At 37.0% G+C, this 26935-nt stretch overlaps 1 protein-coding gene across 1 annotated transcript; it reads left to right on the top strand.

Moving 5' to 3' along the window:
* The first annotated feature begins 1723 nt into the window (after positions 1-1723).
* ZNF217 (zinc finger protein 217) lies at positions 1724-9785 on the top strand. The gene is made up of 5 exons (XM_063425929.1): positions 1724-1788; positions 5052-6686; positions 7228-7347; positions 7789-9063; positions 9702-9785. Exons 2-5 carry the CDS (start codon positions 5216-5218, stop codon positions 9764-9766), a joined length of 2931 nt encoding a protein of 976 aa, XP_063281999.1. The 5' UTR covers positions 1724-1788; positions 5052-5215; the 3' UTR covers positions 9767-9785.
* Positions 9786-26935: the final 17150 nt, after the last annotated feature.

Genomic DNA, 26935 nt, shown 5'->3' with positions numbered 1-26935 from the left:
ATGCTGTATATTATAGGAATGTATACTGTATGCAGTGTGTAAATGCTGTATATTATAGGAGTGTATACTGTATGCAGTGTGTATATGCTGTATGTTATAGGAGTGTATACTGTATGCAGTGTGTATATGCTGTATATTATAGGAGTGTATACTGTATGCAGTGTGTAAATGCTGTATATTATAGGAGTGTATACTGTATGCAGTGTGTATATGCTGTATGTTATAGGAGTGTATACTGTATGCAGTGTGTATATGCTGTATATTATAGGAATGTATACTGTATGCAGTGTGTAAATGCTGTATATTATAGGAGTGTATACTGTATGCAGTGTGTATATGCTGTATGTTATAGGAGTGTATACTGTATGCAGTGTGTATATGCTGTATATTATAGGAGTGTATACTGTATGCAGTGTGTAAATGCTGTATATTATAGGAGTGTATACTGTATGCAGTGTGTATATGCTGTATATTATAGGAGTGTATACTGTATGCAGTGTGTAAATGCTGTATATTATAGGACTGTATACTGTGTGCAGTGTGTAAATGCTGTATATTATAGGAGTGTATACTGTATGCAGTGTGTAAATGCTGTATATTATAGGTGTGTATACTGTATGCAGTGTGTATATGCTGTATATTATAGGACTGTATGCAGTGTGTATATGCTGTATATTATAGGAGTGTATACTGTATGCAGTGTGTATATGCTGTATGTTATAGGAGTGTATACTGTATGCAGTGTGTATATGCTGTATATTATAGGACTGTATACTGTATGCAATGTGTATATGCTGTATATTATAAGACTGTATACTGTATGCAGTGTGTATATGCTGTATATTATAGGACTGTATGCAGTGTGTATATGAATGTATGCTGTAAATGAAAGCTATGTTTATAGAGTACAATTACTGGCAGTGTCCACCATTTTGTAGCTCTTGGCAGATTCAGCCATTTTGCTCCATTTAACCATTTGGCTCTCACTAAGTGTGTGTCTGTGTAAGAGAAGAATTGTTCCAATCTATTATATAATCTGTGAATCCATGGAAGGGGGGACCAGGGTTATGGAGTGAGTTGTGCTCAATGCTGTCCATTTATAAACAAATGAGTGATATGTTATAACATGAATGGATACACATTGAATTGTACTCAGCTGGAAGTGGACTGTAAAAGTTGGGCCAATAGCCAATAGCTGATTGTAACACAGCTAACAAAGTTTAAACACTTTAGCCTATAGGTTACCATTCTGCTTTTAATTCACTATAATTTAAGGTTTATTGAAGAGTTTCAGGTCCAGTTACTATAATGCAATCAGGATATTCTCACTGACAGTGTCACCATGTGAGATATTTATTATAATACAGGAAAACATTAGATCTTTCACTAGAGGGGGATAAATATAGTCCATTATCTATATCCAGGTATATAAGCAACCATTTCAAATAAAGCAATACCCTATATTAAATGATTTAATGAGCTTTGTTTTTAATCCACTTAGTGAGTATCTCCATATTTTGGCTTTACCCTGATAATACATGCATTAGCATATCACTCCTGTAAACAGTGTCCAGTGACTGGCCAATCACATGCGAGAGATCTAGGGAATGTCTGGAGAAAGGTTTGTGGAAGATACATTGTAATTGTGATTAGTGGGCGGGGATTGGCCAGTAGGACTCACTATATAGAGAGATTCACTTCTAGGCTGACAATCAGGAAGTGAGTTCTTTAAATGAATTGAACAAGAACTGCAGCAGGTACAAGAACCCAAGGTAGCCAAATCTCCAGGTAACTTGCCACTTCTAACTGCTTTATGATAACCTTGTATGGCCATGCTGGGAGACCAGATGCCTAGATTGTTTTACTTTATTACCTAACCTTTCACTGATAGAGAGGAGGGGGGTCTTCAAGGTGTCCCACCCCATCCTTGCCCCCCCACCCCTTATTTTCTGGGCACAGTGATCAGCACTAATGGGGAGCACACTGATACCTGCTACACACTGGGAACATTTTATTATAGAGATTATTTGTTTTTAAACCCTCTTCTCCATGGATCAAACAGTGCTGCTTGCTTGTAGAATAGTTACTGATATTCCTGTTGTGTAGATAACAATAGGGAGGGAGGGAGGGGGGACTTTTCTAGAGAGCTGGGGAGGGGGTTATTTTTGTAAACTCCATTAGGTGACAAACAGGGATAAAGTTTATGTCTTTCATTGACTTGTTAGTTTGTTACATAGCTATTTAATATTGTTATATTGCAATCTTATGGAGTAATCTGGGAATGTTATAGATATGAGCTTTATACACAATAGATATAAAATCACAGTTTGATGTATAATCATAATATACTCCTACAGCAGATCATAATAAATAACTATATACCTGAGACAAACAGAAAGCAGATAATAAAATAAGCCCTATTTCTCTATTTCCAACTTACTAGAATTACCCCCCCTCCTCCCTCGAAAAGCAGCCCCTCCCCAGCCTTTCATAGTATAGTAACTGTATAAAAATGCGTGTGTGATAATTTATTTATAGATCCCTTCATGGGTGTATTTATATCACTTACTATCTCCCTCTCCTGGTGTGTGTAAATATTGTTAATTTGTGGCTGCTGGATGCTTTTTGTGTACTTTATACATGGCTCATGCTATTGGCACACAATGAAACTTTGCTATCCTCCTGTAAGGGGTAGGGGGGAGGAGGAGGAGAGGGGATTCTCCTATGTCCTTTACAAAAAGCAACAGGAAGTCAGCATCTCTGAGCAGACTTTTCACTGGCGTCTATAATTAATAGATGGTTTGGGCAGGTTTGTTGTACAAGTGTTGGGGAGTCTTTTCACTTTTTTGGAATATGATTGAAGTTCCCTATACCCTAGGTGAGGAGTCCCTTATTGCTGCTTTATTATTATTATTATTATTATTTATTATTTATTGTTTTTATCATTGTATTCTAGCATTGCTGTGCTATAAACATATTGCAGATCTATTCTTCAGCATTTTGGATGATAATGTGTATTTCTAACGACCATAAAGTATTCAAAGTAGGAAAGTGCTTCTTGCTGTAGAATAGCAAACTTAGAAAAGAAGGAAGTAATAGCTCAGATATCCGTCCTATAGCCTGCCTGCAGCTGCTGGTTATTTGGTTTTATCTTGTAATCAATCTAGATGGGGGTTCTGGGGGAGCACAGTGACACTAGACCTATGGTGCATTTAGGGGGTTTGTTTTGTTTTGTGATCTGGTCCCTGTGTCTGTAACTTTGTTCTTTTTGTTAGTGCTTGGTTTCCCAGCATGCTTTTGCTGCATGTTAATGGACTAATGCTTGTGCAATGGCAGCCTGGGAAGACAATGGTTAATTTCTTGGGCCACAGGGCTTCCTTAATGCATGCATGCATCTGTGTGTGTCTGTGAAGAGGAGTCCCACTTCTGTGCAATATGTCTGCCAGGCTTGGTCTCTTATTCTTCTAGTGTGTCTGCAGATTGGGGCTTGTATTGCATCAAACTATTGTTACATCACAACAGTATGTACTGAGCTGATCTCATCAATCAACTGCATGTATTCTACAGTGAGTTTCTATTTTATATCCATTTATACACTGGGTGCTTTTGTTAGCTTTTTTTTTTTTTTTTTTTATAAACATGAGTGAGAAGTGCTTCCACTCACATGTCTGTGCCTGCATGTGATAAGGGAATCTTCCTGGCACCATAGGGGTTAAAACGGACTTTCTGAACTTTTCATTGCAGTTTGCTTTTGCCTCTAGAAAGCTGATTTGTGTTTATGAACAATAGGCCTCCTGCAGGATAATGTTAATCAAATTGTTTACAAAAATGAGGTGATTAGACAAAACAGGAGGATTGCTCTGTATCCGAATTACTGTGTATCAAGCTATGATATCCTGGAAATGAGGGAAACAGTTTGTACAATGGATTTGTTTGTAAATTGCTAAATAGAAATTGCATTTGTATGTCCCTTCTTAGTGCATGCAGTGTTATAATGTATTGCTAGCCCGACAACCAAAGTAAATAAGGTTTGCTAATATCTCATTCTGGTTTATTTGGCCAGACTCCATTCAGTGCTCTTCTATATCAAACTTCATTAATTCCTCTGCTAAAAGACTAGTATCATTTTATTTTGAAATATTCCCCTGCAAATTCTGTAGCCACACTGGCAATGTGTTAGCCCTTCTTTGCAATATGCTCCATTTGTGACTTCTTTTCCTCCTAATTATTTACCATGGGTTACTTTTTGTTGCTGTGCAATATTGTTGTGTTAATTATAATGTAGCTGTTAAAACATTGAGTGTTCTTTATAGGTCATTTTTTCTCTTTTTGTGTAATATTTGCTTGTTGTCATAATATCAGAATGAATGGAAGGTTAAATGATACACATTTGCAGCCTAACTAGGCAAATGTGAGGGGGGAAGATCTGCAATTCTGCTGAGTATAAGATTAGTGTTACCTTCTCCTTTTAAATCCTAAGTTTTCCAGGTCTGCTGTAAATGCATTTCAATTTACTGTTTAATATACATTGACTTTACCAAAAATGATGGTACTACATTATTATTATTATTATTATTTATTTTATAATGGGGTTTTGGAATAGTTTGCACATTGTATGTCTCCTCCTTCTCCTGAATTCTCCCCATTTTAATCCAACATATACTCAGGAACTAACTGAATGTGTAGACCATGCATCAGGCTTTTCAATAACCTGTCATTTACCCTTGTGTTTTTACAGTGTGTGTCTCCCCCTGTATTCTGCTGTGTGTATTGCGTTTTAATACTTTATTAAACTACATTTTCCACATTGCTGTCAGGACTAATATTTCATATCTTGTTTTCAATTCAGCAAACACATTGTTTAGTTTAACACTATTATTTTATTTCTAAATCCCAAACGTATTGTGCTGCAAGAAAATGCATTGAAATTTGGTCACTGAATTTGATTTACTTTAGAAATTCCAACGTGCATTTTGTAAGTTTTGCATGATAATGCTTATGCTTGAATGAACCTGAAATTCATGTAAATTTGTTTTATTCTTTCATTTTAGTTGTGGACATCTTGGATTTCTGAGTTTGCAGCAGTACTGAACGTTCTGGTCTACCTTCGCACTTGTCAATTTTTTTAAATACTCATCATGTGATTATAAAACATTTGCAGAGAAAATTACACCACAAAGAGATACCACTATAATTTCAGAACCTAGTGCCAAAGATGCCAGTTCAGTCCGCTTCAGAGTTCACGGATGATACTCAAAGTCTAGGTCGTTCAGCTGAGTCACATTCAACCCTTGAATTAGCATCTGACAGTACCAGTTCACCAAAACCTCCCCAGGAGATATCTTCTGCACAGATGGAGGGGTGTCTTCTTTGTGCTTGCTCATTTTGTAAGACAACTTTTAGATGCAATGAAGAACTCCTAGAGCATCTCATAGTCCATCAGCATTCCACTGCTCTTGCTCCTGAAAATGAGTGCCTCAGTTCTGATAATGAGGGTGTCAAATCAGATGGGGAAGGTCTCGACCAAGATTTCTTAGGCCACAATGAAGATCCCACCACCAGTATTGACAGTGACAACAAACCTGTTGAATGTGAGGTGTGCCCATACACCTGTTCTACTTCAGAGGAATTGGAAAGCCACTTGATTAAACACAGGGATGCATACCCATATCATTGTTCAAACTGTGGAAAAAGATGCAAGAAGACCTGGTGTTTAAAAACCCATGCAATAACACATGGTGGGACACTGAAGGGCCGGAAAAAGAACAGAAAATCAAAGGACATTAAGAATGATCAGCCAGGCCTTGATGAACCTGTTACAATAAACGGTGTCATTCAAGAACAATCTGACAAACCGCTATCCAGTACTTTGAAAAAGTGCATGTTTTGTGGCCTTTTTTATACCAAAAATATCCTTAGAGAGCATTGTAAAATACATATAGCAAAATCTGATGCTACTAAAAACTATTCAACTGGACCAACACCTGAAATTAATCCCATTGCTCCACCTTCAACACTCTCTGCAAATGTTTCTTTTTCATCTGATGGCAATAAGCTGGATAAAGAAGAACGTGAAAAGGGTGTCTTCATGGGTTTTCTAAACCTAAAGCCCAAATCATCTTCTCCAGAGAAACCAAAACACTCCGTAATGTGGATCGCAGCACTGGATCCAGTGGTCAGTTGTCAAACATGGCGATTGGACACCACAGGGAAATTGGATGACCGTGACGAGAAAGCAAAAGAAGCTATACACAGAGCAAATGCTGATGCAGACCCTTCAACCGTCAAGGGAAGAAAAATAAAAAACAGTGTGAGAAAGGGTGAACCTGTGATTCTTAAGATTAAGGATGCTACCCAAAAGGTTCCTTTGCCCGACCAAAATCATGAAAATAGTCCAAATGAAGTGCCTTCACCAGATCGACAACAAACTGCACTGACTGAGAATGACAGGCCAACCCTCTGTAAAGACTGTGGGAAATATTTTAAAACCTATCACCAGCTTGTGTTGCACTTACAAGTGCACAAAAAGGAGAGGAGTGATTCTGAATGTTCCTCAATGAGTAGTGCAAGTGGAAGTCCATCTGTTTCTTCAGATACCACAGCCAATGTGGAACATCAACAAACCCCAATGCAAGTTAGTTTGGGGGAAATGCCAGAAGATACAAGTAGTGAACCTATGCAAGCAGGTAAGACCTTCATCTGCTACGATTCTAACACATTCTCTGTTAAACAGTTAGAAAAAATGTTCAGTGTGCATAATTATTGGATATTTTTTTTTTTAATTTTGCAAATTGCAACAAAATAAGAGTTTAGGACGATGGCTCCCTCTTGTGGCAGGTCCCTGAAAATTAGGCATTGAAGTCTATTCTGCCAAGAAGAGCTAGATATCTGTGATTGCTTCACTTTTACCCTTCTGAAAACAAATAGCTTTTTATATCCCATCCAGTGATTCCTCATTATAAAATAAATAACCCCACCCCATTCTTACTCCTGATGAGGAATCGCCTTGTCGAACCTTGAAAAACTAAATGTCTTCTCTAACAAGTGGCATTGCCCTAGTTGATGGAAGACTGCTTTAGGATGTTATTTTATTTCTCAAAAAGAAAATGCACAATTTCACTGGATAAGTAAGTGTATAATTGAGAAATTACCATTATAAGAGAGTACTCTTGGGAACCATAACTAATGTCGCTTTTTCTGTTTTTGCCTTTCCCTATATCCTCTTAGAAAATATCGAAGATTATAACAACAAGAAAAAAAAGAAATCCCAATCTCCGAAATGTACTTATTGTGGAAAGAGTTTTGGATCGAATTACTATTTGACTGTCCATATCCGTTCACACACGGGTAAGTTACATTTAAGATGGTTTGTTAAAGTCTTATAATGGAAATTCTGAAATGCTTATACATATCAGTTTATAAAAAAAAATAATATCAAACTATTACAATATTAAAAATGTAACTAAGTCATAATATTAAATTAATGTAAAAGTGGATCCAAACAATTTATTGATATGAAACGCTTCTCCAAAAAAAAAAATTAAATCGAGGCTCATTTTTTTTCGGATACTTCTAAGATTTATTTGGCCCTTTCTTAAAAGTTAATAAAAAAATGTGAATTTCAACAGACCAAATCGTTTCAGGGAACACAACTATGTTGATTTAAATTGCACTGAATGAATGACTAGTTTACATGTTGGGGGTTTATTTCTGCTAACTCCTCTATAAATTCATGTATAATAATGCCTTTTGACAGCTCGCTTCTAACAGATGTTTTTATCATTGCAGGTGAAAAACCATACGAGTGTGAAATGTGCGATTATACCTCGGCACAAGCCACCTCTTTAAAATACCATTTGCGACACCATCATCACTTTAAGGAAGAAGATGCCAGTGCTAAAGTGAAGCAGATGAGTAAAATAGTTTCTCAAAAATCTGCAAACTCTTCATTAAAAGAAGCCAGACCAGATAGTGAGGAAGTGAATACTCCTAAAGAAGACCGCAAACCTCCAATGAAACCATATAAACTTCTTCCTTCTTTGCAAAACACATCTGGAGATTTAAATCCACCTTTGGGAAATGGGGACCCTGTTAGACCACCACTCCTCCTTAATGGTGATGTTGATGAAGCACTACCTGGCCAATCTGAATCTGAAGAGATGGAAGTGACTGATGACCTTGGACTTCATCAAGGAAGTCATACAACCCCTCCTATAAATCCTCAGTCATTGCCATTAAATTTGAGTTTAACAACTGCTGAAGATAACCAAAAATATCCTGCCATGCTTGCCTTCCTGAACATTAATAAATGCCAATATTGTAGCTACAATACTTTGTACCCTGAAGTTTTGGAAATGCATAATAAGCTTTCTCACAAATCGTATATTGCTCTGGAGAATGGAACCAAATATAAAAGCACTGGACCTTCTATTAAAAAGAGACGTACGGGATGCCCTTCTGCATTAAATGGATTTGACATTTTACCCTTACAGCAGGGTGGTCTTACAGCTAATGGTCCAACATCACAGCCCAAGCTTCTCCTCAATGAAAAGGCTAAACGGGCACCTGCTTTACCCTCCGTACCAGATCTGAGAAATATAGATCAAGAGAATTATGTACTGCCGGAAAGACAACACAATGGTCTTCCAGGAAATAATTCTTCTTTATTGCAGCATGATTTGCAAAGAATTTCACATCTTGTAGAGAGAATGCAATATCCTGAACCTAACCGACCAACTTGCAATGGATCGAAAAATCCCACCGATGGAAATACTGTGTATAAACCTCAAAATACATGGTCTGGTGACAAATCATTTACTAAGGCCATGGACTCTAACCTAGAGCCGTATGCCAAGAAGGCTAAGCGCAGTATGACAAATGACTTGGCAAATTCTGATGTGGCCAAGAAAGGACTTAATGCTTTGGATTCCTGTATTTCTGCTCATGAGATGCTTCCTGGAAAACCTTCAACCTTGACTTTGCTTAGCATAGGGGTTCAACCAACACCTGTGCATGTTCCAAGTGATCAGTCATCTGATCTGGCATCTACCTCTAATACTGAAGGTAAACACCATTTTCTTAATCTATAATTAGGGGACTTAAAGAAAGCACTGACAAGGGCATGTCCTTAAAAGGTCATGTGATTCAACTTCCGTTCAGTTGTCTGAAAATAACTGAATCTCTACCTCTGCTGATTTAGGTTTTCATGAACAGTAACTAATTTTTCTTAATTTGTTTAATCGACCCCCTCTCCCCCTCCCCCTATACAGACAAACAAATTGTACCCATACCTCACATGAACCCTAGTTTATTATATATGTGTGTGTGTATATATATATTTTATTTTTTACCTTTGTAGAAGATGAGTTTGGCTGGAATTTGATTTAACTACCATTGCTATGACATCCTTTTTGAAAATAGCAGGGTCTATTTTGTTTGGCTAGGTTGATCGTGAAAACTGAGACTTGGATCAATTTCTCATTTTAATGCTGGAAAATTTAAGTTTTTGAAAATTAGATACATTTTCCTTAGGGAATTCAGCAGTTTGTTAAATTGATCCATTACCATTTTTCTGTCTTGCAATTATTATCATAATATAATGCCTTCTGTTGGTAATAGACTGATTAAATGCTATTGAGATATATATAATATTTATTTCTGATGTTGAATTGTATTTTAAACTTCCATTTCATCACCCACAGGAATTAGACGCTCTTCCCGTCGTCGAGGAAAACGAGATTCCGTACTTAAGGATAAACGATTTTGAATGTTCACATTATTTAATAAAATAGGTAAGCTAAAGAGGGCTTGAATGAGGGGAAAGCTATTTTATTTTCCTGGCACTAGAGTTTCCCTTTAAATGCAGTCATACTATCAACATAAACTAAATATATGTCCAGTTAACCACTAAAAACCTCTAACTGGCAAAATAAAGGCCTTTTGGCTTACAATTTACCATAAGTTAAAAATGTTGCCCACACTCAATTAAATTAAAACAATCTACCTTTTTTCTTTTTTTTTTCCTCTTTGTGAATTTTAATGCTGATCTTGTAATGTTACTTAATTTGCAATTCTATTCTTATTTTTATTTTTTTTATAGATCCTTTTTTTTTTTTTTTTTTTATTGGATTGTTGGACATACGCTGGAAGGCTTTGTTGAAAAACGAATGCCAGAACTTTCAGGAACACTGTGACTGTGCTGACAAAGGACACTCCTTTTTGTTTATTATTATAAACTGCACAAAATGTAAATATTATCTGGACAAAGCGTTTTGGAATGTGTTTTCCATATGTACATATATTTTTGAGAGTTTAAATATTTAATTTATTTTTTTTAAAGAAATTGACCAAAGATTAGGGACACATCTCTTTATGTATTTGTGAAGCCCAGATATTTTCTAATGGATTTTCTATATCCATAAATTAATTTATTTTTCATATCCCTAAATGAAATGTATAAAAGGATAGAAAATGTGAAATTATCGTGTGCAGTGATATTTCCCAGGACTTATTGTATATACGTGTACATATTCAGCTCAGGTATATTGTGTGAGAAAATAAAAGGAAAAACTGAACTCTTTCTGGGTATGTGTCACTTTATATTTCTGTGAATATTTATTTTGTAAATTGTTCTGGTTAAATACTTAATGTCTCCTGATGATGTTTAATATCAGAACATATTGTGGAAGAACATGTAAAACTCTGCCAATTATACAGATGCAGCACATGTAACCTCTACGGTGTGTTTAAATTAATTTAAAAGAGAACCGTGATTGACTTTCTATTCTTGTCACAATCCATGGATGGCTTATTATTGGCGTCTCGCTTAGTCTGATCTTCCATCCATATCTGTATCGATGGGATTGAGAGTACAATTGTTAGGGGACATGTCCTCTTTAATTTTGCTTAAAGTGACAGGTCCACTCAAAGATCTATTGCAAAAAGTTGATGTGTTTGTATGGCCAAGTGTGAGTGGGTTTATATAAAGATGTAATTCCCCACCCCCTCCTCATGTCATTTATTTTACCAGCAAACATTGCAACTAGTAATATAAACCATAGAAGCTCCAATAGTCGCTTTATGGAAATATTTTGGTAACCTGTATGTACCGTTGCCCACTTACCACCACATTCTGTCCCTCTCCTCTGTCTCTATATGACCAATGTAGATTTTTCTTTTTTTTCCTGGCAGTAAAAATGGCAGTAAAGATGAAGCTCAGCTTATGTTAACTGCTTACTAGATACTTTTATCTAAACCTATTTTTAAGACTCACACTTTGCCAGACAGAACATGTGGCGACATGGTACACCATATATCTTATTTATGTTTTTTTTTTTTTTTAATTTTGTGGACCTTTTCACCTGTGCTTAGTGTATATTGTTTGGCAAGTTTTCTGCTTTGAAACGTGTTTCTGTTTTGTTGACATTTATAAACGGTTGTAACCCCGTATTGTAAAAATCAGCTGTTCTATTCCATGGTGTCTCTCTGGTCCTTGACCAGTCCAAACATCCCAGATTTTCTGTGTCGTTCTAAAAAGAACCAGGTTTATCAATCTCCCAGTCCAGGAATAAGCAACCTTTGGCACTGCAGATGGTTTGGACTACACCTCCCATGATCCTTTGCCTGTAAGAGCATTGTGGGAGATGTAGTCCACAACATCTGGAGTGCCGAAGGTTGCCTACCCCTGTCCTAGTCAAATAGTTGGCTAATATGTAAAACCTGTTTGTACTTCACCTTTGACCGGTTCTTCTAATGGTTATAGTTCTGATGAGACGTTTTTACTAATGTATTCTCTGTGTGATGATTTGAATTTGGTGCCCAGATGTTTCAGAATTAATGTACACCTCGGGTACACTACCTGGACTGTCTGTTTATAAACTTTGACAAATTCTTAATATATTTTTATAGTGTTATTTCCTTTTTTTCCCCTCTATTGGCATGTGAACTATTTAATGAAGTGTTACAAATTCCTTGATGTTAGAATCCACTGTGTTAACTAATTTCGATATTTTTGCACTCCGGTTTAGAAAAATACAAAGCGGGTCTGTTCATTAAAATGTGACTTTTTAGACTAAAATATCCAAGCTGGATAGAAAAAATCATTCAATAGTGTTGTTCTGTGCTTAGCTAAGCTTTTTCTCCTTAATTTCAGAGTAAAGGCCATGTCTGTGTTCTATTGAATAGACCCAAAATGTATTACATTGAGGTGCTGTCTCAGAAGATTCACATTATGCCTTTATTGTATTTAAACTGAGCCACATGTACATAAAATGTTTTATAGTTGCACCTTCTATTTTTTGTTGTATTTATATTGAAAATGTGGATGAGTTTGTTGCATCTTAAACTAGTAATGTAAACTATACTGGACTGATGTTAAGACTATAAAGCAATATTTCATAATCTGTGTAATACCCACTGAATCATTGAATGGTCAGACTTTCAGTATTATGGGAATACTCCTCCTGATCTGATTCCCTTGTGTCCTCCATGATGTTAATGTTGCTTTTTTTTTTTTTTTTTGGTTTGCTGTGGTGTTTGTGAGAATTGATGGATGTATTTGCATATGTCCCATTTGTATTATATATTGATTTGCAAATATAAGTGTGGTGTTTTTAAAAAAAAAAGTGTCCTGTTTATTTATTTTGATGTTCCAGCTTACAGTTCTTGTTTAAATATTTTTTTTTTCTCTTGACCCTTCTTAATAATAAGTAGAACTGTCCTTTTTTAATTTTTGTATCGTTATTTTTTTTTTCATTATTATAAGTACTTTAACAGGTGAAATAACCTGAAGTGTGAAATATTATTTTATTTTAATTTTTTTGGGGGGGGGAGGAGGAGGAGGAGGGAGGATGAATTTGCTTTACTTTGAATTCTTGCATATTCACACTTTACTAAATCATCCTGTTAAATGTAGGATTTGAATAGATAAAATTCATCATGTTTTATTTAAAGATTCAAGTCACAAACTATAAATAGAAGAAATATTGGCTTACAGAGATTTTAATTTTACAAAAGTGCAGATTTCAATAGAAATTGGCACTTTTATAAATTAACCTTCTTACAGCCCCCCTGGTCTTGTTATTTACTGGTTTGTTTTGCTCAATGGAGTTGCATTTAAAGGGATTCTCCAGTGCCAGGAAAACATTTGTTTTCCTGGCACTGCAGGACCCTCTAGTGCCCCTCACCCTCCCACCCCCATCCCAAGTTGCTGAAGGGGTTAAAACCCCCTTCAGTGACTTACCGGAGTCCAGTGCCGATGTCCCTCAGCGCTAGGTCAGACTCCGCCTATGCTCCTCCCCCGCTGACGTCAGCCGGCGGGGGAGACCTAATGCGCATGCGCGGCCATCGGCGGGTGAGACCTAATGGGCACGCGCATTAGACCTCCTCATAGGAAAGCATTATACAATGCTTTCCTATAGGGATTTTGGCGACGCTGGATGTCCTCACATAGCGTGAGGCCGTCCAGCGTAATTTTAAAACACTTTTCGTTTTCTATGAATACGGAAGTCTCAACCCTGCAATGTAAATATTGCAGTTTATGAAATCTGCAATAATTACACTTGCAGGGTTAAGGGTAGTGGGAGTTGGCACCCCAGGAGTATCCCTTTAAGAGGCGGCAATTTCCCAAAGCACCTGTCTAATTGACCCTCATTAAGAAGTCTGTGATAGGACAGACACAGAAAGCCTGGGCGGGGTTTGAAAGGGAGGGCTTGCAAAGGCTTTAGACAAGAGATTTTGAAGCTTTTGCAAGCTGTTTTAAGATAGAACTCCAATGAAATAATGCATAATTAAATGCATACATTACTTTCATTGTGGTAAATCGTAAGGTTTTTTTTTTGTTTTTTTTTGTTAAAGTGTCCCTTTAAAGTTGACCTGTATGTTCTGTGTGCACACAGTATAAGATGCTATTCAGACTTTCTTCTTTAACCCCTTAAGGACACATGACATGTGTGACATGTCATGATTCCCTTTTATTTAAGAAGTTTGGTCCTTAAGGGGTTAAGTAAAGTGATCATAAAAACCAAGATTTTATTATTTGTTTCATCAGCATAAAAAACAATAATAAAAACTGTTCGCAAACTGATGTGCGGGGTGCTAATAAAGTTGGTTTTCAATGTCAGGAGCAATTTTCACATTCTGTACAACATTACAATAAAAAGAACAAACTAAAAACTAATGTGTAATATTGGTTTTCAAATTCACCGGGGGCAGCACTTTTCACATCCTGCACAACAGCATAAAAAAGAAACAAACTATTTTTAAAGTTAAATCTGTTAGCAGAAAGTTTTGAAGGGAATGCAAAGTGCTGCTATGCCAATGCAGGTGGGTTTCATAGTAACTAAGAGCAGCAGTTTTCACGTACTGCATAACAGAAAATCCAAAAGAAATATACGAAACAGCACCCTAATTTGGTATTTTTAGATAGGCAATTCCACATCAGGGTACCAAATTAAGGGAGCTATTTACTAAATAGCACTCTAATTTGGAGTCTCACATCAGGGTATTAAAATAGAGAGCCAAGGGGGCTGTGCAGATGTGTGGTGTTTGAGCTCCTGATGCTTTGAGAGGAGTTGGGGAACAATCTTGGCCAACACACTACTAAGTCGGCCGACTGGTATTTATCAGGTTAGTGAAGCAGAGTGAAACTTTTCCTTAGGATATCACACTTTTGATGCCTAGGAAAGCCTGCTGCAGCCTACTTGGATGGCATCTGGGGAGAGACGGCTGATCTAATTTTGCTGGTCACAGTTCAGAACTGCTGCCGTGCTCCTACCCCCCTCTCTGCTTCCCCCTTGGACCGTTGGAGGCTATCCCGGTCCACTCTGGACTCATACAGGCTGTGGCAATTGTACTCGGCGTTCAATTGGAGCTGACACAGACCGGCTCTATCGTACCAAGATGGCGACTTCCTCATTATCAGACGCACATGGCGTGAGCTTAACACAGACGGTCTGCCACAACACCACTTTTCCAAACGTTCGGATCAATGTTGCGTACCCGCGACACAGCCAATTAATTAATTTACTAAAGTGAGACTTGAAGGTGATTTTGAAGGGAATTTGGAATGTAAGAGTTTAAAATAGCCAAACTGAATTCACTTAAGCAATTAACGTTAAATGTTTTGGTTTACATTTTTATTTTACTTTATTCACTTTTCAATAAATAAAGCCCTTCGATTCTTCAGATCCAGCATGACATTGCACTGCCTACCTTTGCAGATGATCACAGAACCTGTTCAAGGCAATAAATACCTTGGAATTGACTTACGCAAACTAATAGTCATCTCTTGGGTAACAGTGAAATGTTTTATATATGATTCCAAATAATAACTTATCAAATGTATTGAATGACCACTAGGTGGTGCTACTCCATCAAATACAGCATTATAGAATGGGACAGAGATAAGGAATTCAGATGCTGAGGTGTACATCCCCACTGATGCTTTGCCAGTATTGTAGCTCTAAGAGCATTATGGGAGATGTAGTCGCTAACATCTTGATGTAACTGGATGTTACCTCTGCAATAGCTGTCCCTATGAAAGGACACAACCTACCAGGTCCTGGACCCCGAGAGGTCATTCATTATGTCCACAGGGAGGAAACCTCGAACTTCAGCTACAGAGATGGATGCCCTGAGCCCTGGTCACAGAGGAAAGATGGAGGATGCTGCACAAAGTAGACCTAGTGCAGGCAGTGGCTGCTGGCAAACGACGACACCATAGTCAAGTCATGTTACTAAACGGGTAGCCAGACCAGGAACCTCGAGACACCAGAGCCATTGTGACCCTTGTTCAATTGCACTAAAGTCATTGACCAGGAGTTCAGTGGCCCTCGTACTTTTTTGGAAGTAGGAGTGATGCAGGACCTCCCTGCAGAAGTGTTACTGGGGAATGATCAGGGGCAACTAACCTCTGCCTTTACCCCAGCTATCTCAAACAGTGCCTACCCTGTAACTGGGCTGCTTCCACAAACTCACACTCAGGAAAAGCCCAGGTAAGACCCAGTGATACAGACCCCCCTACTATCTCAGTTCAATTGACTTGGGATGTACTGATTGGGTTTGTGAGGGAGACGAAAGAGGACCTGACCCTTTCCAAATAAAACTTATGTTAATCCCAAACATCAGGTGCGTTTTGATGAAGGGTAAAGCATGAATAACTTTTATTTACCAACAGGCCAATTTATATACACCTTTCCCCTTTCATCATAGCACACAATACATTCCCAAACCTGGTGCCTTGGTCCTTAGAACATAACTCAATCACAATCCGATCATTTATTTACTGCCACACACGAGGGCACCTTACAACATTATCCCCAAACGAATACATTTCTCCTAGGTTATCGCCAAGCAGCGTACATCCCCAAAAAGCTCTGGAAATTAGAAGCAAAGTTCCTCCGGGATTGTGTCTATCTCGGCTGGGTTCCAGGACATTTATTGACAGGTCCCGGTAAGCAATGCTGGCTTCATGTAGCTCTGGGACAGGAAGCTCCCTATAGTCTTTGGTTTCATTGGATGCCTCATCACCTCCCTGATTCACCTTCCAAATGACACCGTTTTTAATGGTCTTGGGACCAAGTACTACCCAAGTGAAGTTTCACTGTATCATGACTCACGCAATCCGATGAACAGTTCCATGTAGCTTCTGGGTAGCTCCCAGCCGGGCACGCTGTGCCTGCATGAGCCTCTTGCAAGTCCCTGATGGTAATGGGCTGACTTATATGGCTCCCAAATGTCTAGCAGGGTAAAGACAAATACGTTTTTATAGTACTTTTAGAGAGGAGTTGGCTGGGAGTCCTGAGCCAGTTGCCCTGAGCAAGCTAGCTGCATGGAACTGTCCATCAGATCTGAACTCAACCGTGGCTTGCTAAACATTCAAGTGGTTGTTGAGCAGACGTCATGCAAAGAATAAGCGCTATTTGGGCAGAGGGTAGCTGGGGAGATGAGCTGTCCAGAAGTACTTTAATTTATAGGGGTTTTGGGAACTACGGGGTAGCAGGTGGCAGTAGCAGGTAGCAGTGGGTGGGAGAACACATAAGCTCTAAACCTCATCATATTAACTCCAAACCAGATGGTGCCAAGGAGAGTCTCTCTTTTTTCCCCAATACCCTCGCAGGTTAAACATACATTGTTTCTGGTCACTGTCTTACCTGCAGGGGTTAAACCATACTATTTCTATCAATGTGTGGCCAGTGATTGGCTGAGAACAGCAGGTGACGCTCTTAATTTCTAACCGATTGTTGGGTAAACCTTCCTCATACCTTACAGGTACATTTACTAGCTGCATATTTTTCAGACACAGAGAGGGTTATTCCTTATACCAAACTGATCTGTATTCATCAAGGAATGATGGGACAAAATAGCAATAATTTATAAGTCTCTGGTGAGGTCTTGACAAATTCTCGAATAACCGTTAGAGATGAAATTATCTTGCTTTCTCTCATTTTATATTGTCAGCTAGCACCTGCCTTTTTCGTGGACAAAAATGATAGTGAATCGATTTGCACGATAGATATCTAAATAGATATCTTTTATGGTCACTAAAGGTTAGAATAAGCCGACTGGTGTTCTGGATGAAAACTAGAATTAATTAATCATTTCAAACCCAATTGGGCCCAAATTGGGGCACATTTGGGCAGATCAGATGATCAGCCGAATTTCTGAATTCCGAGCCGATTTAGGTTACAGACAAGCTTAACCCCTTAAGGACCAAACTTCTGGAATAAAAGGGAATCATGACATGTCACACATGTCATGTGTCCTTAAGGGGTTAAAGGGACACTCCAGTGCCAGGAAAACAAACCGTTTTCCTGGAACTCCAGGTCCCCTCTCCCTCCCATCCCATGTTGCTGAAGGCGTGAAAACCCTTCAGTGACTTACCTGAGACCACCTGAGACCACCGTCGATGTCCCTCTGCGGTGGTTTAGCGTCCGCCCACGTTCCTTCCCCGCCGACGTCATCCGGCAGGGGAGACCGATTGCGCATGCACGGCCGCCGGCGGGATGAGGCCTAATGTGCATTCACGGCAAATGCTTTCAATGCTTTCCTATGGGGATTTTAGCGACGCTGGAGGTCCAAACGCAGCGTGAGGACGTCCAGTGACGCTATAACACAAAACCTGTGCTAGAAACCAGGAAGTGCCCTCTAGTAGACAGCCACTAGAGGAGGAGTTAACTCTGCAAGGTAATTATTGCAGTTTATAAAAACTGCAATAAATACACTTGCAGGGTTAAGGGTAGTGAGAGTTGGCACCCAGACCACTCCAATGGGCAGAAGTGGTCTGGGTGCATGGAGTGTCCCTTTAACCACTCGGTGCCAAACATGTTTGAGAGGGTCAATATTCTGAATTCTGTCTGTGGCTTCACGGAAAAAAAGAGGCATATGGGAAAACAATGAGTGATAGACAGGCGATAGTCACTAAATGTTAATTTTATTAACAGATCAGGTGAAAAGAACAGTAGTAATAAAATAAATGTAATATTTATTCAAATTCAATCAATAAATTATACGTGATCAATATGTAATTTTAAGGCTTTTCCTGTATTTCTTCTATTAGTTATGTTTTCTCACTTGATCCGTGAACGAAATGATAAAATGCTCCTATAGGGTTTTATTTTCTCTCCGGCTTATTATAGGTCACTTTTATGTTGTTTTGTGTTAATTATAATGTAACTATTGAAACATTATGTAGATATATTGTAGATGCTTTCTTTCTGTGCAATAATTAGCTTGATGTCGAAATATCAGAATGATTAAAAATATAAATATTAATACAACAAATTTGATGCCAACATAACAAAATTAGTAAGAGGAAAAATATAAAAAAATGTGCTGAGTAATAGATTGTTTATAACTGAATGAAAGATTATATATTAATATTAATAAAAGCTGTACCAGGGGGGGGGGGGGGGGAATGTTGTTGTAAATACGGGGGTTTCAGAGGAATAAAATATAGAATGACAATGATATCATCAGTGAAGGTGCAGAACGTGTACATTTCTATGCCCAAGTTTACAAACAAGTTAGAGCAATGAAACTAACTGTTAAATAGAAATATTCCCAGATTTACAGGATAGAAGAGGTTGATACACATGTAAATGAAATACAAATTAATCTAATTTGCACAACAGCCAATCTGCATCGCTGCTCATCTAATTCTTTGTAATGAATTTCATAAACATTATTCTGCAGCAGGGCTATTGTTTACATTTACAATTAGCTTAATTTATGTTAATATCAGTTTAACCCCTATTGTGCCAGGAGGATTCATTATCATATTCAGGTAATCAAAGACTTGTGAGTAGAAGCAGTTCTCACTTATGGGTAAAAAACAAGCTAACAAAACCATTCCAGTTAATAAATTGATAAAAAAAAAAAAAAAAACTGTTAGTGTTAAATGGAATCCCTGAGAACTCATAGTGAAAATAATAATAATAAATTAAATAACTTAATATCAATAAAATAAAAATCAATAAAGTAACAAATGGCTGAATTTGCTTTTTATATCTGTAGTTATTTGTGGAATATTAGAAGTTACAATTTTTTCAAATATTAAATCCTAAAACAAGTGGAATTGGCTTAAAATTACTCTTTATTTTCCAATCGTTGCTGAAGACAAACTTATATTATTTATTATTATTTATATCACAGCGGTTACATACATAAACTGTGTTAGAACTATTGTAAAAATAAATATATTTAGGGAAGAGATGGGTCCAAACTTGTATCGTTGTCGCTTCAGATATTTGTAATAAGTCCATCAACCCACAGACTGATTCCAATAATGGTAATAAATTATGATTGTATCAGATTTTATTTTGTTATTTTACTGTGTGTGACAGCAGTGTTGTTCTTATGTGCTATAACATGAATGGATACACATTGAATTGTACTCAGCTGGAAGTGGACTGTAAAAGTTGGGCCAATAGCTGATTGTAACACAGCTCCAGTGACTGTTTAAACACTTTAGCCTATAGGTTATCATTCTGCTTTTAATTCACTATAATTTAAGGTTTATTGAAGAGTTTCAGGTCCAGTTACTATAATGCAATCAGGATATTCTCACTGACAGTGTCACCATGTGAGAGATTTATTATAATACAGGAAAACATTAGATCTTTCACTAGAGGGGGATAAATATAGTCCATTATCTATATCCAGGGATATAAGCAACCATTTAAAATAAAGGGTATAAATAAAGCAATAAGCTATATTAAATGATTTAGTGCATATTTAAGCAGCAATAAGGATACATTTGTAATTCAGTTAGTTTTAGTAGCTACATATTTTGGCTTTACCCTGATCATACATTAGCATATTACTAAACAGTGTCCAGTGACTGGCCAATCACATGCGAGAGATTTAGGGAATGTCTGGAGAAAGGTTTATAGAAAGATTCATTATTGTAATTCTAATCAGTGGGCGGGGCTTGGCCCTTAGAACTCAATATATAGAGAGATTCACCTCTAGGCTGACAATCAATGACATCAATGAGAGCAAGAACTGCAGCAGGTACAAGAACCCAAGGTAGCCAAATCTCCAGGTAACTTGCCACTTCTAACTGCTTTATGATAACCTTGTATGGCCATGCTGGGAGACCAGATGCCTAGATTGTTTTACTTTATTACCTAACCTTTCACTGATAGAGAGGAGGGGGGTCTTCAAGGTGTCCCACCCCATCCTTGCCCCCCCACCCCTTATTTTCTGGGCACAGTGATCAGCACTAATGGGGAGCACACTGATACCTGCTACACACTGGGAACATTTTATTATAGAGATTATTTGTTTTTAAACCCTCTTCTCCATGGATCAAACAGTGCTGCTTGCTTGTAGAATAGTTACTGATATTCCTGTTGTGTAGATAACAATAGGGAGGGAGGGAGGGGGGACTTTTCTAGAGAGCTGGGGAGGGGGTTATTTTTGTAAACTGCATTAGGTGACAAACAGGGATAAAGTTTATGTCTTTCATTGACTTGTTAGTTTGTTACATAGCTATTTAATATTGTTATATTGCAGTCTTATGGAGTAATCTGGAAATGTTATAGATATTAACTAAAGCAGATACAATGAAAGATTAAACTTTATCCTAATATCTCCATAAGTAACTTGTTAGAATCCCCCCTCCATTAGGAACTACCCCCCCCCCCCCCTCCATTAGGAACTACCCCCCCAGTATTCCATAAAATAGTATCTGACGTTTTGGCGATTTAATTGCAGTTTGTTTTTTATTATGATAAGGTTTTTATAAACAATAGGCCTGCTGCAATATAATGTTAATTAAAATATATCCACAAATCATGTGATCAGACAGTTTGTTAAAACACATTGATTTGTATCTGAATTAAATGTGGATCAAGCTATTATCCTGTAAATGTGTGAAATATTTCTAGTTAACGCACTGGTTGCTTTATAAATACTTTCTCTCTTTTTGTGTGATTTATGTTTAATGCAAAATAAATATAAGTTTAAATAGCAATATAACAAATTTGGTGCCAAAATAGACAAATGTTTAGGTTTTGCACGTCTGCCGTATTTGCATTTCAATTAACAATTTAATGAATAGCTGCACAGACTTTACAAAAAGTTAAGATTCATTGTATTAAGTTCAGCGTTTATTTATTAAAGTCGTTGTTGCATATTTTACAGAATAAACCACATTTTAGCCCAATGTTATAATTCTTTAAAAGCCTATCTCTTTGGTTTTACTATCTCCCCTCCTAGATCCCGCTGCGAGAGTTGCATTGCATTTATTTTTAAGGTGTATTTACCAGATTGATTTTGGTTCCTGATCTTGTATCTGGTTTTCAATCTGATTTTAATTCATTGTTATTTAACTTGCAAATTATCATTTTATTACTAAATCACTTTTTTATTTTGCTGAAACAAATCGGATTAGAATTTGTTCACTAAACCTCATTTATTGTAGAAATCCCAAATTGCTTCTACATGTGCTGTGTAAACATTTTTCTTTAGTTGAATTAACAACAAATTTATGTTGATTTCTTTTTTATTTTCATTTTAGTTGTAGACATCTTGGATTTGATTGAAAAGTCATTGAGATTTCTGCAGTCACCCACTTTAAGTAATTATAACAGTGAAAACAGTTACTGAGAAAGTTACATCACAAAAACAAACTACAAATTGGGAACTTGGAGTAAAACAATGCCACCTCAGCCATTGTCAGAGTTCATGGATGATGCTGAAGGCCTTGGTAGTGCATCTGAGGGTCTCGATGAGAGAGGTTCCAGCACTGAAAATGAAGATCCCACCACTAGTAATGAGAGTGACAGCAAAGCTATTAAATATGAGATTAGCCACTTGGCAAAGCACAAAGAAGCATACCCATTTCATTGTCATATCTGTGGAAGAAGATACAAGAAGGACAGGTTTTTGAAGAACCATGCAATAACACATGATGGAACATCGAAGGGCAGGAAACGGAAGAGGAAATCAAAGGACATTAGGACCGATCAGCCAAGCCTTGATGAACCTGTTACAATAAACGGTGTCGTTCAAGAACAATCTGACAAACCGCTATCCAGTACTTTGAAAAAGTGCATGTTTTGTGGCCTTTTTTATATAAAAAATATCCTCGGCGAGCATTGTCATATACATATTGCAAGATCTGATGCTACTGAAAACCATTCAACTGGACCAACAACTGAAATTAATCCCATTGCTCCACCTTCAACCCTCTCTGCAAATGGGTCAAACCAACGGATCCCAGAGACAAATAATGTTTATTTTTCATCTGCTGACAATAACCTGGATAAAGAAGAACGTGAAAAGGGTGTCTTCATGGGTTTTCTAAACCTAAAGCCCAAATCATCTTCTCCAGAGAAACCAAAACACTCCGTAATGTGGATCGCAGCACTGGATCCAGTGGTCAGTTGTCAAACATGGCGATTGGACACCACAGGGAAATTGGATGACCGTGACAAAGGAAGTAAAAGAAGACAGGGGGGTAAAACGGGTGGATCTGTGGTTCCTGACATAGAAGATGCGATCAAAAAGGTTCCTTTGCTAAACGAATATCCTGAAAGATCATCAATGAGTGGAAGTGGAAGTCCATCTGTGTCTTCTGATACTGCAGCCAATATGGAAAAACAACAAATCCAACAGATGCTAAATCATGGTGTTTCAGTGGACGTGTCAGAAGATACACGGAGTGAACCTATGTAGACAGGTAAGATATTCATCTACTACAATCCTCACAATTTTTTTAATTTTCTCTGTGAAACCGTTAAGTAAATGTTCAGTGGGCATAATTATTGGATATTCTTACTCCTGATGAGGAATCGTTTTGTCAAACTTTAAAAAAACAAACTGTGACTTCACCTCAAACAAGTGGATTGCTCGAGTTGGTGGGAGACACGTTTGGTTATGAAAGTATTCTAACACACTGCTTTAGGATGTTATTTTATATATTTAATTTATTTTGTTTATGTAAAAGGAAAATGCTTAATTTAATTTGTGTGAATAACTAAGTGTGTGTTTAAATAATTACCAATGATAAAAGAGTGCTCTAGGGAACCAAAATTAAATTGGAATTTTCTGTTTATGTTTTTGTTTTAAATCCTTTTAGAAAAAGCAGAGGAAGATCAAAACACGAAGAAGGAAACCCAATCTCCGATTTGTAACGAATGTGGAAAAAGTTTTGCTTCAAAAAGTTACCTTAGTATCCATCTCCGTTCACACACTGGTAAGCTACGTTAAAAATAAGAGTCTTGTGTTATAATGGAAATGCTGAAATCCGTATCAAATTAGTTTGTAGACTTTGGTTATCGCTCTACAGAGACAAAGAAATAAAAAATATATTTATTTATTCCATAGGAAAACTGTACACACTTTTTACTTAAAAGAGACAGAGAATTTTTTTTCTTCTACTTACTTAGACCATGAGTTAATAATATTTGAAAAGTTTTTCAAATTGTTTCAGATTGTCCGATAAGATTTAAAATGATTGTTTAAAAAACCCAATATATCAAAAATATTGTAAAACTTAAGTATTTAAAAAAAAAAAAAAATGTTTTTAGGAACATAACTGTACTGGTTAAAATTGTTTTGGATGAAGGTAGATTACATTTTAAGGTTTATTTCTGCTAACTCCTCTATAAATTCATGTATAATAATGCCTTTTGACAGCTCGCTTCTAACAGATGTTTTTATCATTGCAGGCGAAAAACCATACGAGTGTGAAATGTGCGATTATACCTCGGCACAAGCCACCTCTTTAAAATACCATTTGCGACACCATCATCACTTTAAGGAAGAAGATGCCAGTGCTAAAGTGAAGCAGATGAGTAAAATAGTTTCTCAAAAATCTGCAAACTCTTCATTAAAAGAAGCCAGACCAGATAGTGAGGAAGTGAATACTCCTAAAGAAGACCGCAAACCTCCAATGAAACCATATAAACTTCTTCCTTCTTTGCAAAACACATCTGGAGATTTAAATCCACCTTTAGGAAATGGGGACCCTGTTAGACCACCACTCCTCCTTAATGGTGATGTTGATGAAGCACTACCTGGCCAATCTGAATCTGAAGAGATGGAAGTGACTGATGACCTTGGACTTCATCAAGGAAGCCATACAACCCCTCCTATAAATCCTCAGTTTTTTCCATTAAATTTATGTTTAAGAAATGTTGAAGATAACCAAAAATATCCTGCCACGCTTGCCTTCCTGAACATTAATAAATGCCAATATTGTAGCTACAATACTTTGTACCCTGAAGTTTTGGAAATGCATAATAAGCTTTCTCACAAATCGTGTATTGCTCTGGAGAATAGAACCAAATATAAAAGCACTGGACCTTCTATTAAAAGGAGAAATACCAGCTGCCTTGTTGCAGAAAATGGATTTGACATTTTACCCTTACAGCAAGGTGGTCTTACAGCTAATAGTCCAACATCACAGCCCAAGCTTCTCCTCAATAAAAAGGCTAAACGGGCACCTGCTTTACCCTCCGTACCAGATTTGAGAAATATAGATCAAGAGAATTATGTACTGCACAACATTCAACACAATAGACTTCTTGTGAAGACAATGCAATATCCTGAACCTAACCGAGCAACTTGGAATAGATCGAAAAATCCCACCGATGGAAATACTGTGTATAAATCTCAAAATACATGGCCTGGTGACAAATCATTTACTAAGCCCATGGACTCTAACCTAGAGCCGTATGCCAAGAAGGCTAAGCGCAGTATGACAAATGACTTGGCAAATTCTGATGTGGCCAAACATTTACTAAATTCTGGTGTATCTGGTACTGCTGCTCAGGAGATGGTTCCAGCAGAACATTCAGCCTTGGCATTGCCAAGCAAAAGTCTACCGTTACATGGTCCAAGAGATCAGTCATCTGACTCAGGATCTACCTCTGCTACTGAAGGTAAACAGCATTTTGTTGATCTATAGTTAGGGGAGCCTTGACATGCTTGCTTTAATTGTGTTAAACATATCCCCACGATGATACAGAACAAGGAATTGTACCCACACCCAAGAACCCCTGAACCTTACTTAACCCTAACTATATATGTTTACCTTGTATCTGTGAAATCTGGCTATGGTTTCCTGTTAAAAATAGCAGGGTCCACTTGGCTAAGCTAAGTAGATAGTGAAAACATTGAGGCAATTGATTTATTTTAATGCTAAAATAAGCAAATTTGGAAGTTTATTAAAAATTCCCCTAAACTGTTTCCTTCTACTGTCTTGCAATTACCATGTGTGCGTTTTGTTGGTGGTAGACTGTGGTAGACTGTTTGCATGCTATTGTTATATATTAAGAGATTTAAACTGTTATGTTTTATTTTTTGACGGTGGTTTTTTTTGTCCCCTCATTTTATTACACTTAGGAATTAGATGCTCTTCCCGTCTTCGAGCAAAACAAGATTCTTCACTCAAGAATAAACGATTTTCTGAATACATAATTTATTAAAGAGGTAAGATAAAGACACACATTATTCATACTGATATTCAAATGGAGTGATACTATTAACATGAACTCGTTGTACGCCAAGACCACTAAAATCTCTTTAAAATATCGGCCACTTTACCTACAATTTACCATAAATAAAGAATGTTGCCCTCCCCCATATTACTCATTTTAATTAATCTACCTTTTTTTTTCTTTATCTGTGAATTTTAAAGCTGATTTTACTTTATTTGCAATTCTAACCCAATTTTTCCACTTTTTTTATAGACGTGTTTAATTGGATTTTGATCATAAGTTGGAAGTCGTCAATGGAAAATATATACCCGGAACCTTCAGGAACATAAATAAATAAACTGTGTGAAATGCAAATATTATCTGGACTAAGCGCTTTGGAATGCGTTTTCCATATGTACATATATTTTTGAGAGTTGAAATGTACATTCATTTTTTGTAAACAATTTGACCAAAGATTAGGGACAAATCTTTTTATGTATTTGAGGAGCACTGATATTTTTGAAGGGAATTTAAATCCATAAATGAATTTATTTTTCATATCCCTAAATTAAATGTATAGATTAAAAACGTAGAAAAGGATAGAAAATGTGAAATCATCGTGTGCAGTGATATTTCCCAGGACTTATTGTATATACGTGTACATATTCAGCTCAGGTATATTGTGTGAGAAAATAAAAGGAAAAACTGAACTCTTTCTGGGTATGTGTCACTTTATATTTCTGTGAATATTTATTTTGCAAAGTTTAAATTGTTCTGGTTAAATACTTAATGTCTCCTGATGTTGCTTCAATATCATAAAATATTCTGGAGGAACATGTAAAACTCTGTCAATTATACAAATCAAGTACATACAACCTCTACTGGATCTTAATGGTGATCTAAAGGGAAGCAGAGATTTACTTTTCTATACATATATATATATTTCATTTTCCTATTCTATGTAAAGCTTGCAAATCATCTTGCTTGCAACCATTGCTCAATGTGAT

The sequence above is a fragment of the Pelobates fuscus genome, chromosome 6 (genome assembly GCF_036172605.1).
Source record: "Pelobates fuscus isolate aPelFus1 chromosome 6, aPelFus1.pri, whole genome shotgun sequence".
Lineage (NCBI taxonomy): Eukaryota > Metazoa > Chordata > Amphibia > Anura > Pelobatidae > Pelobates > Pelobates fuscus.
Note: the sequence above shows the minus strand (reverse complement) of the source record. Positions and strands in the feature narration are given on the sequence as shown.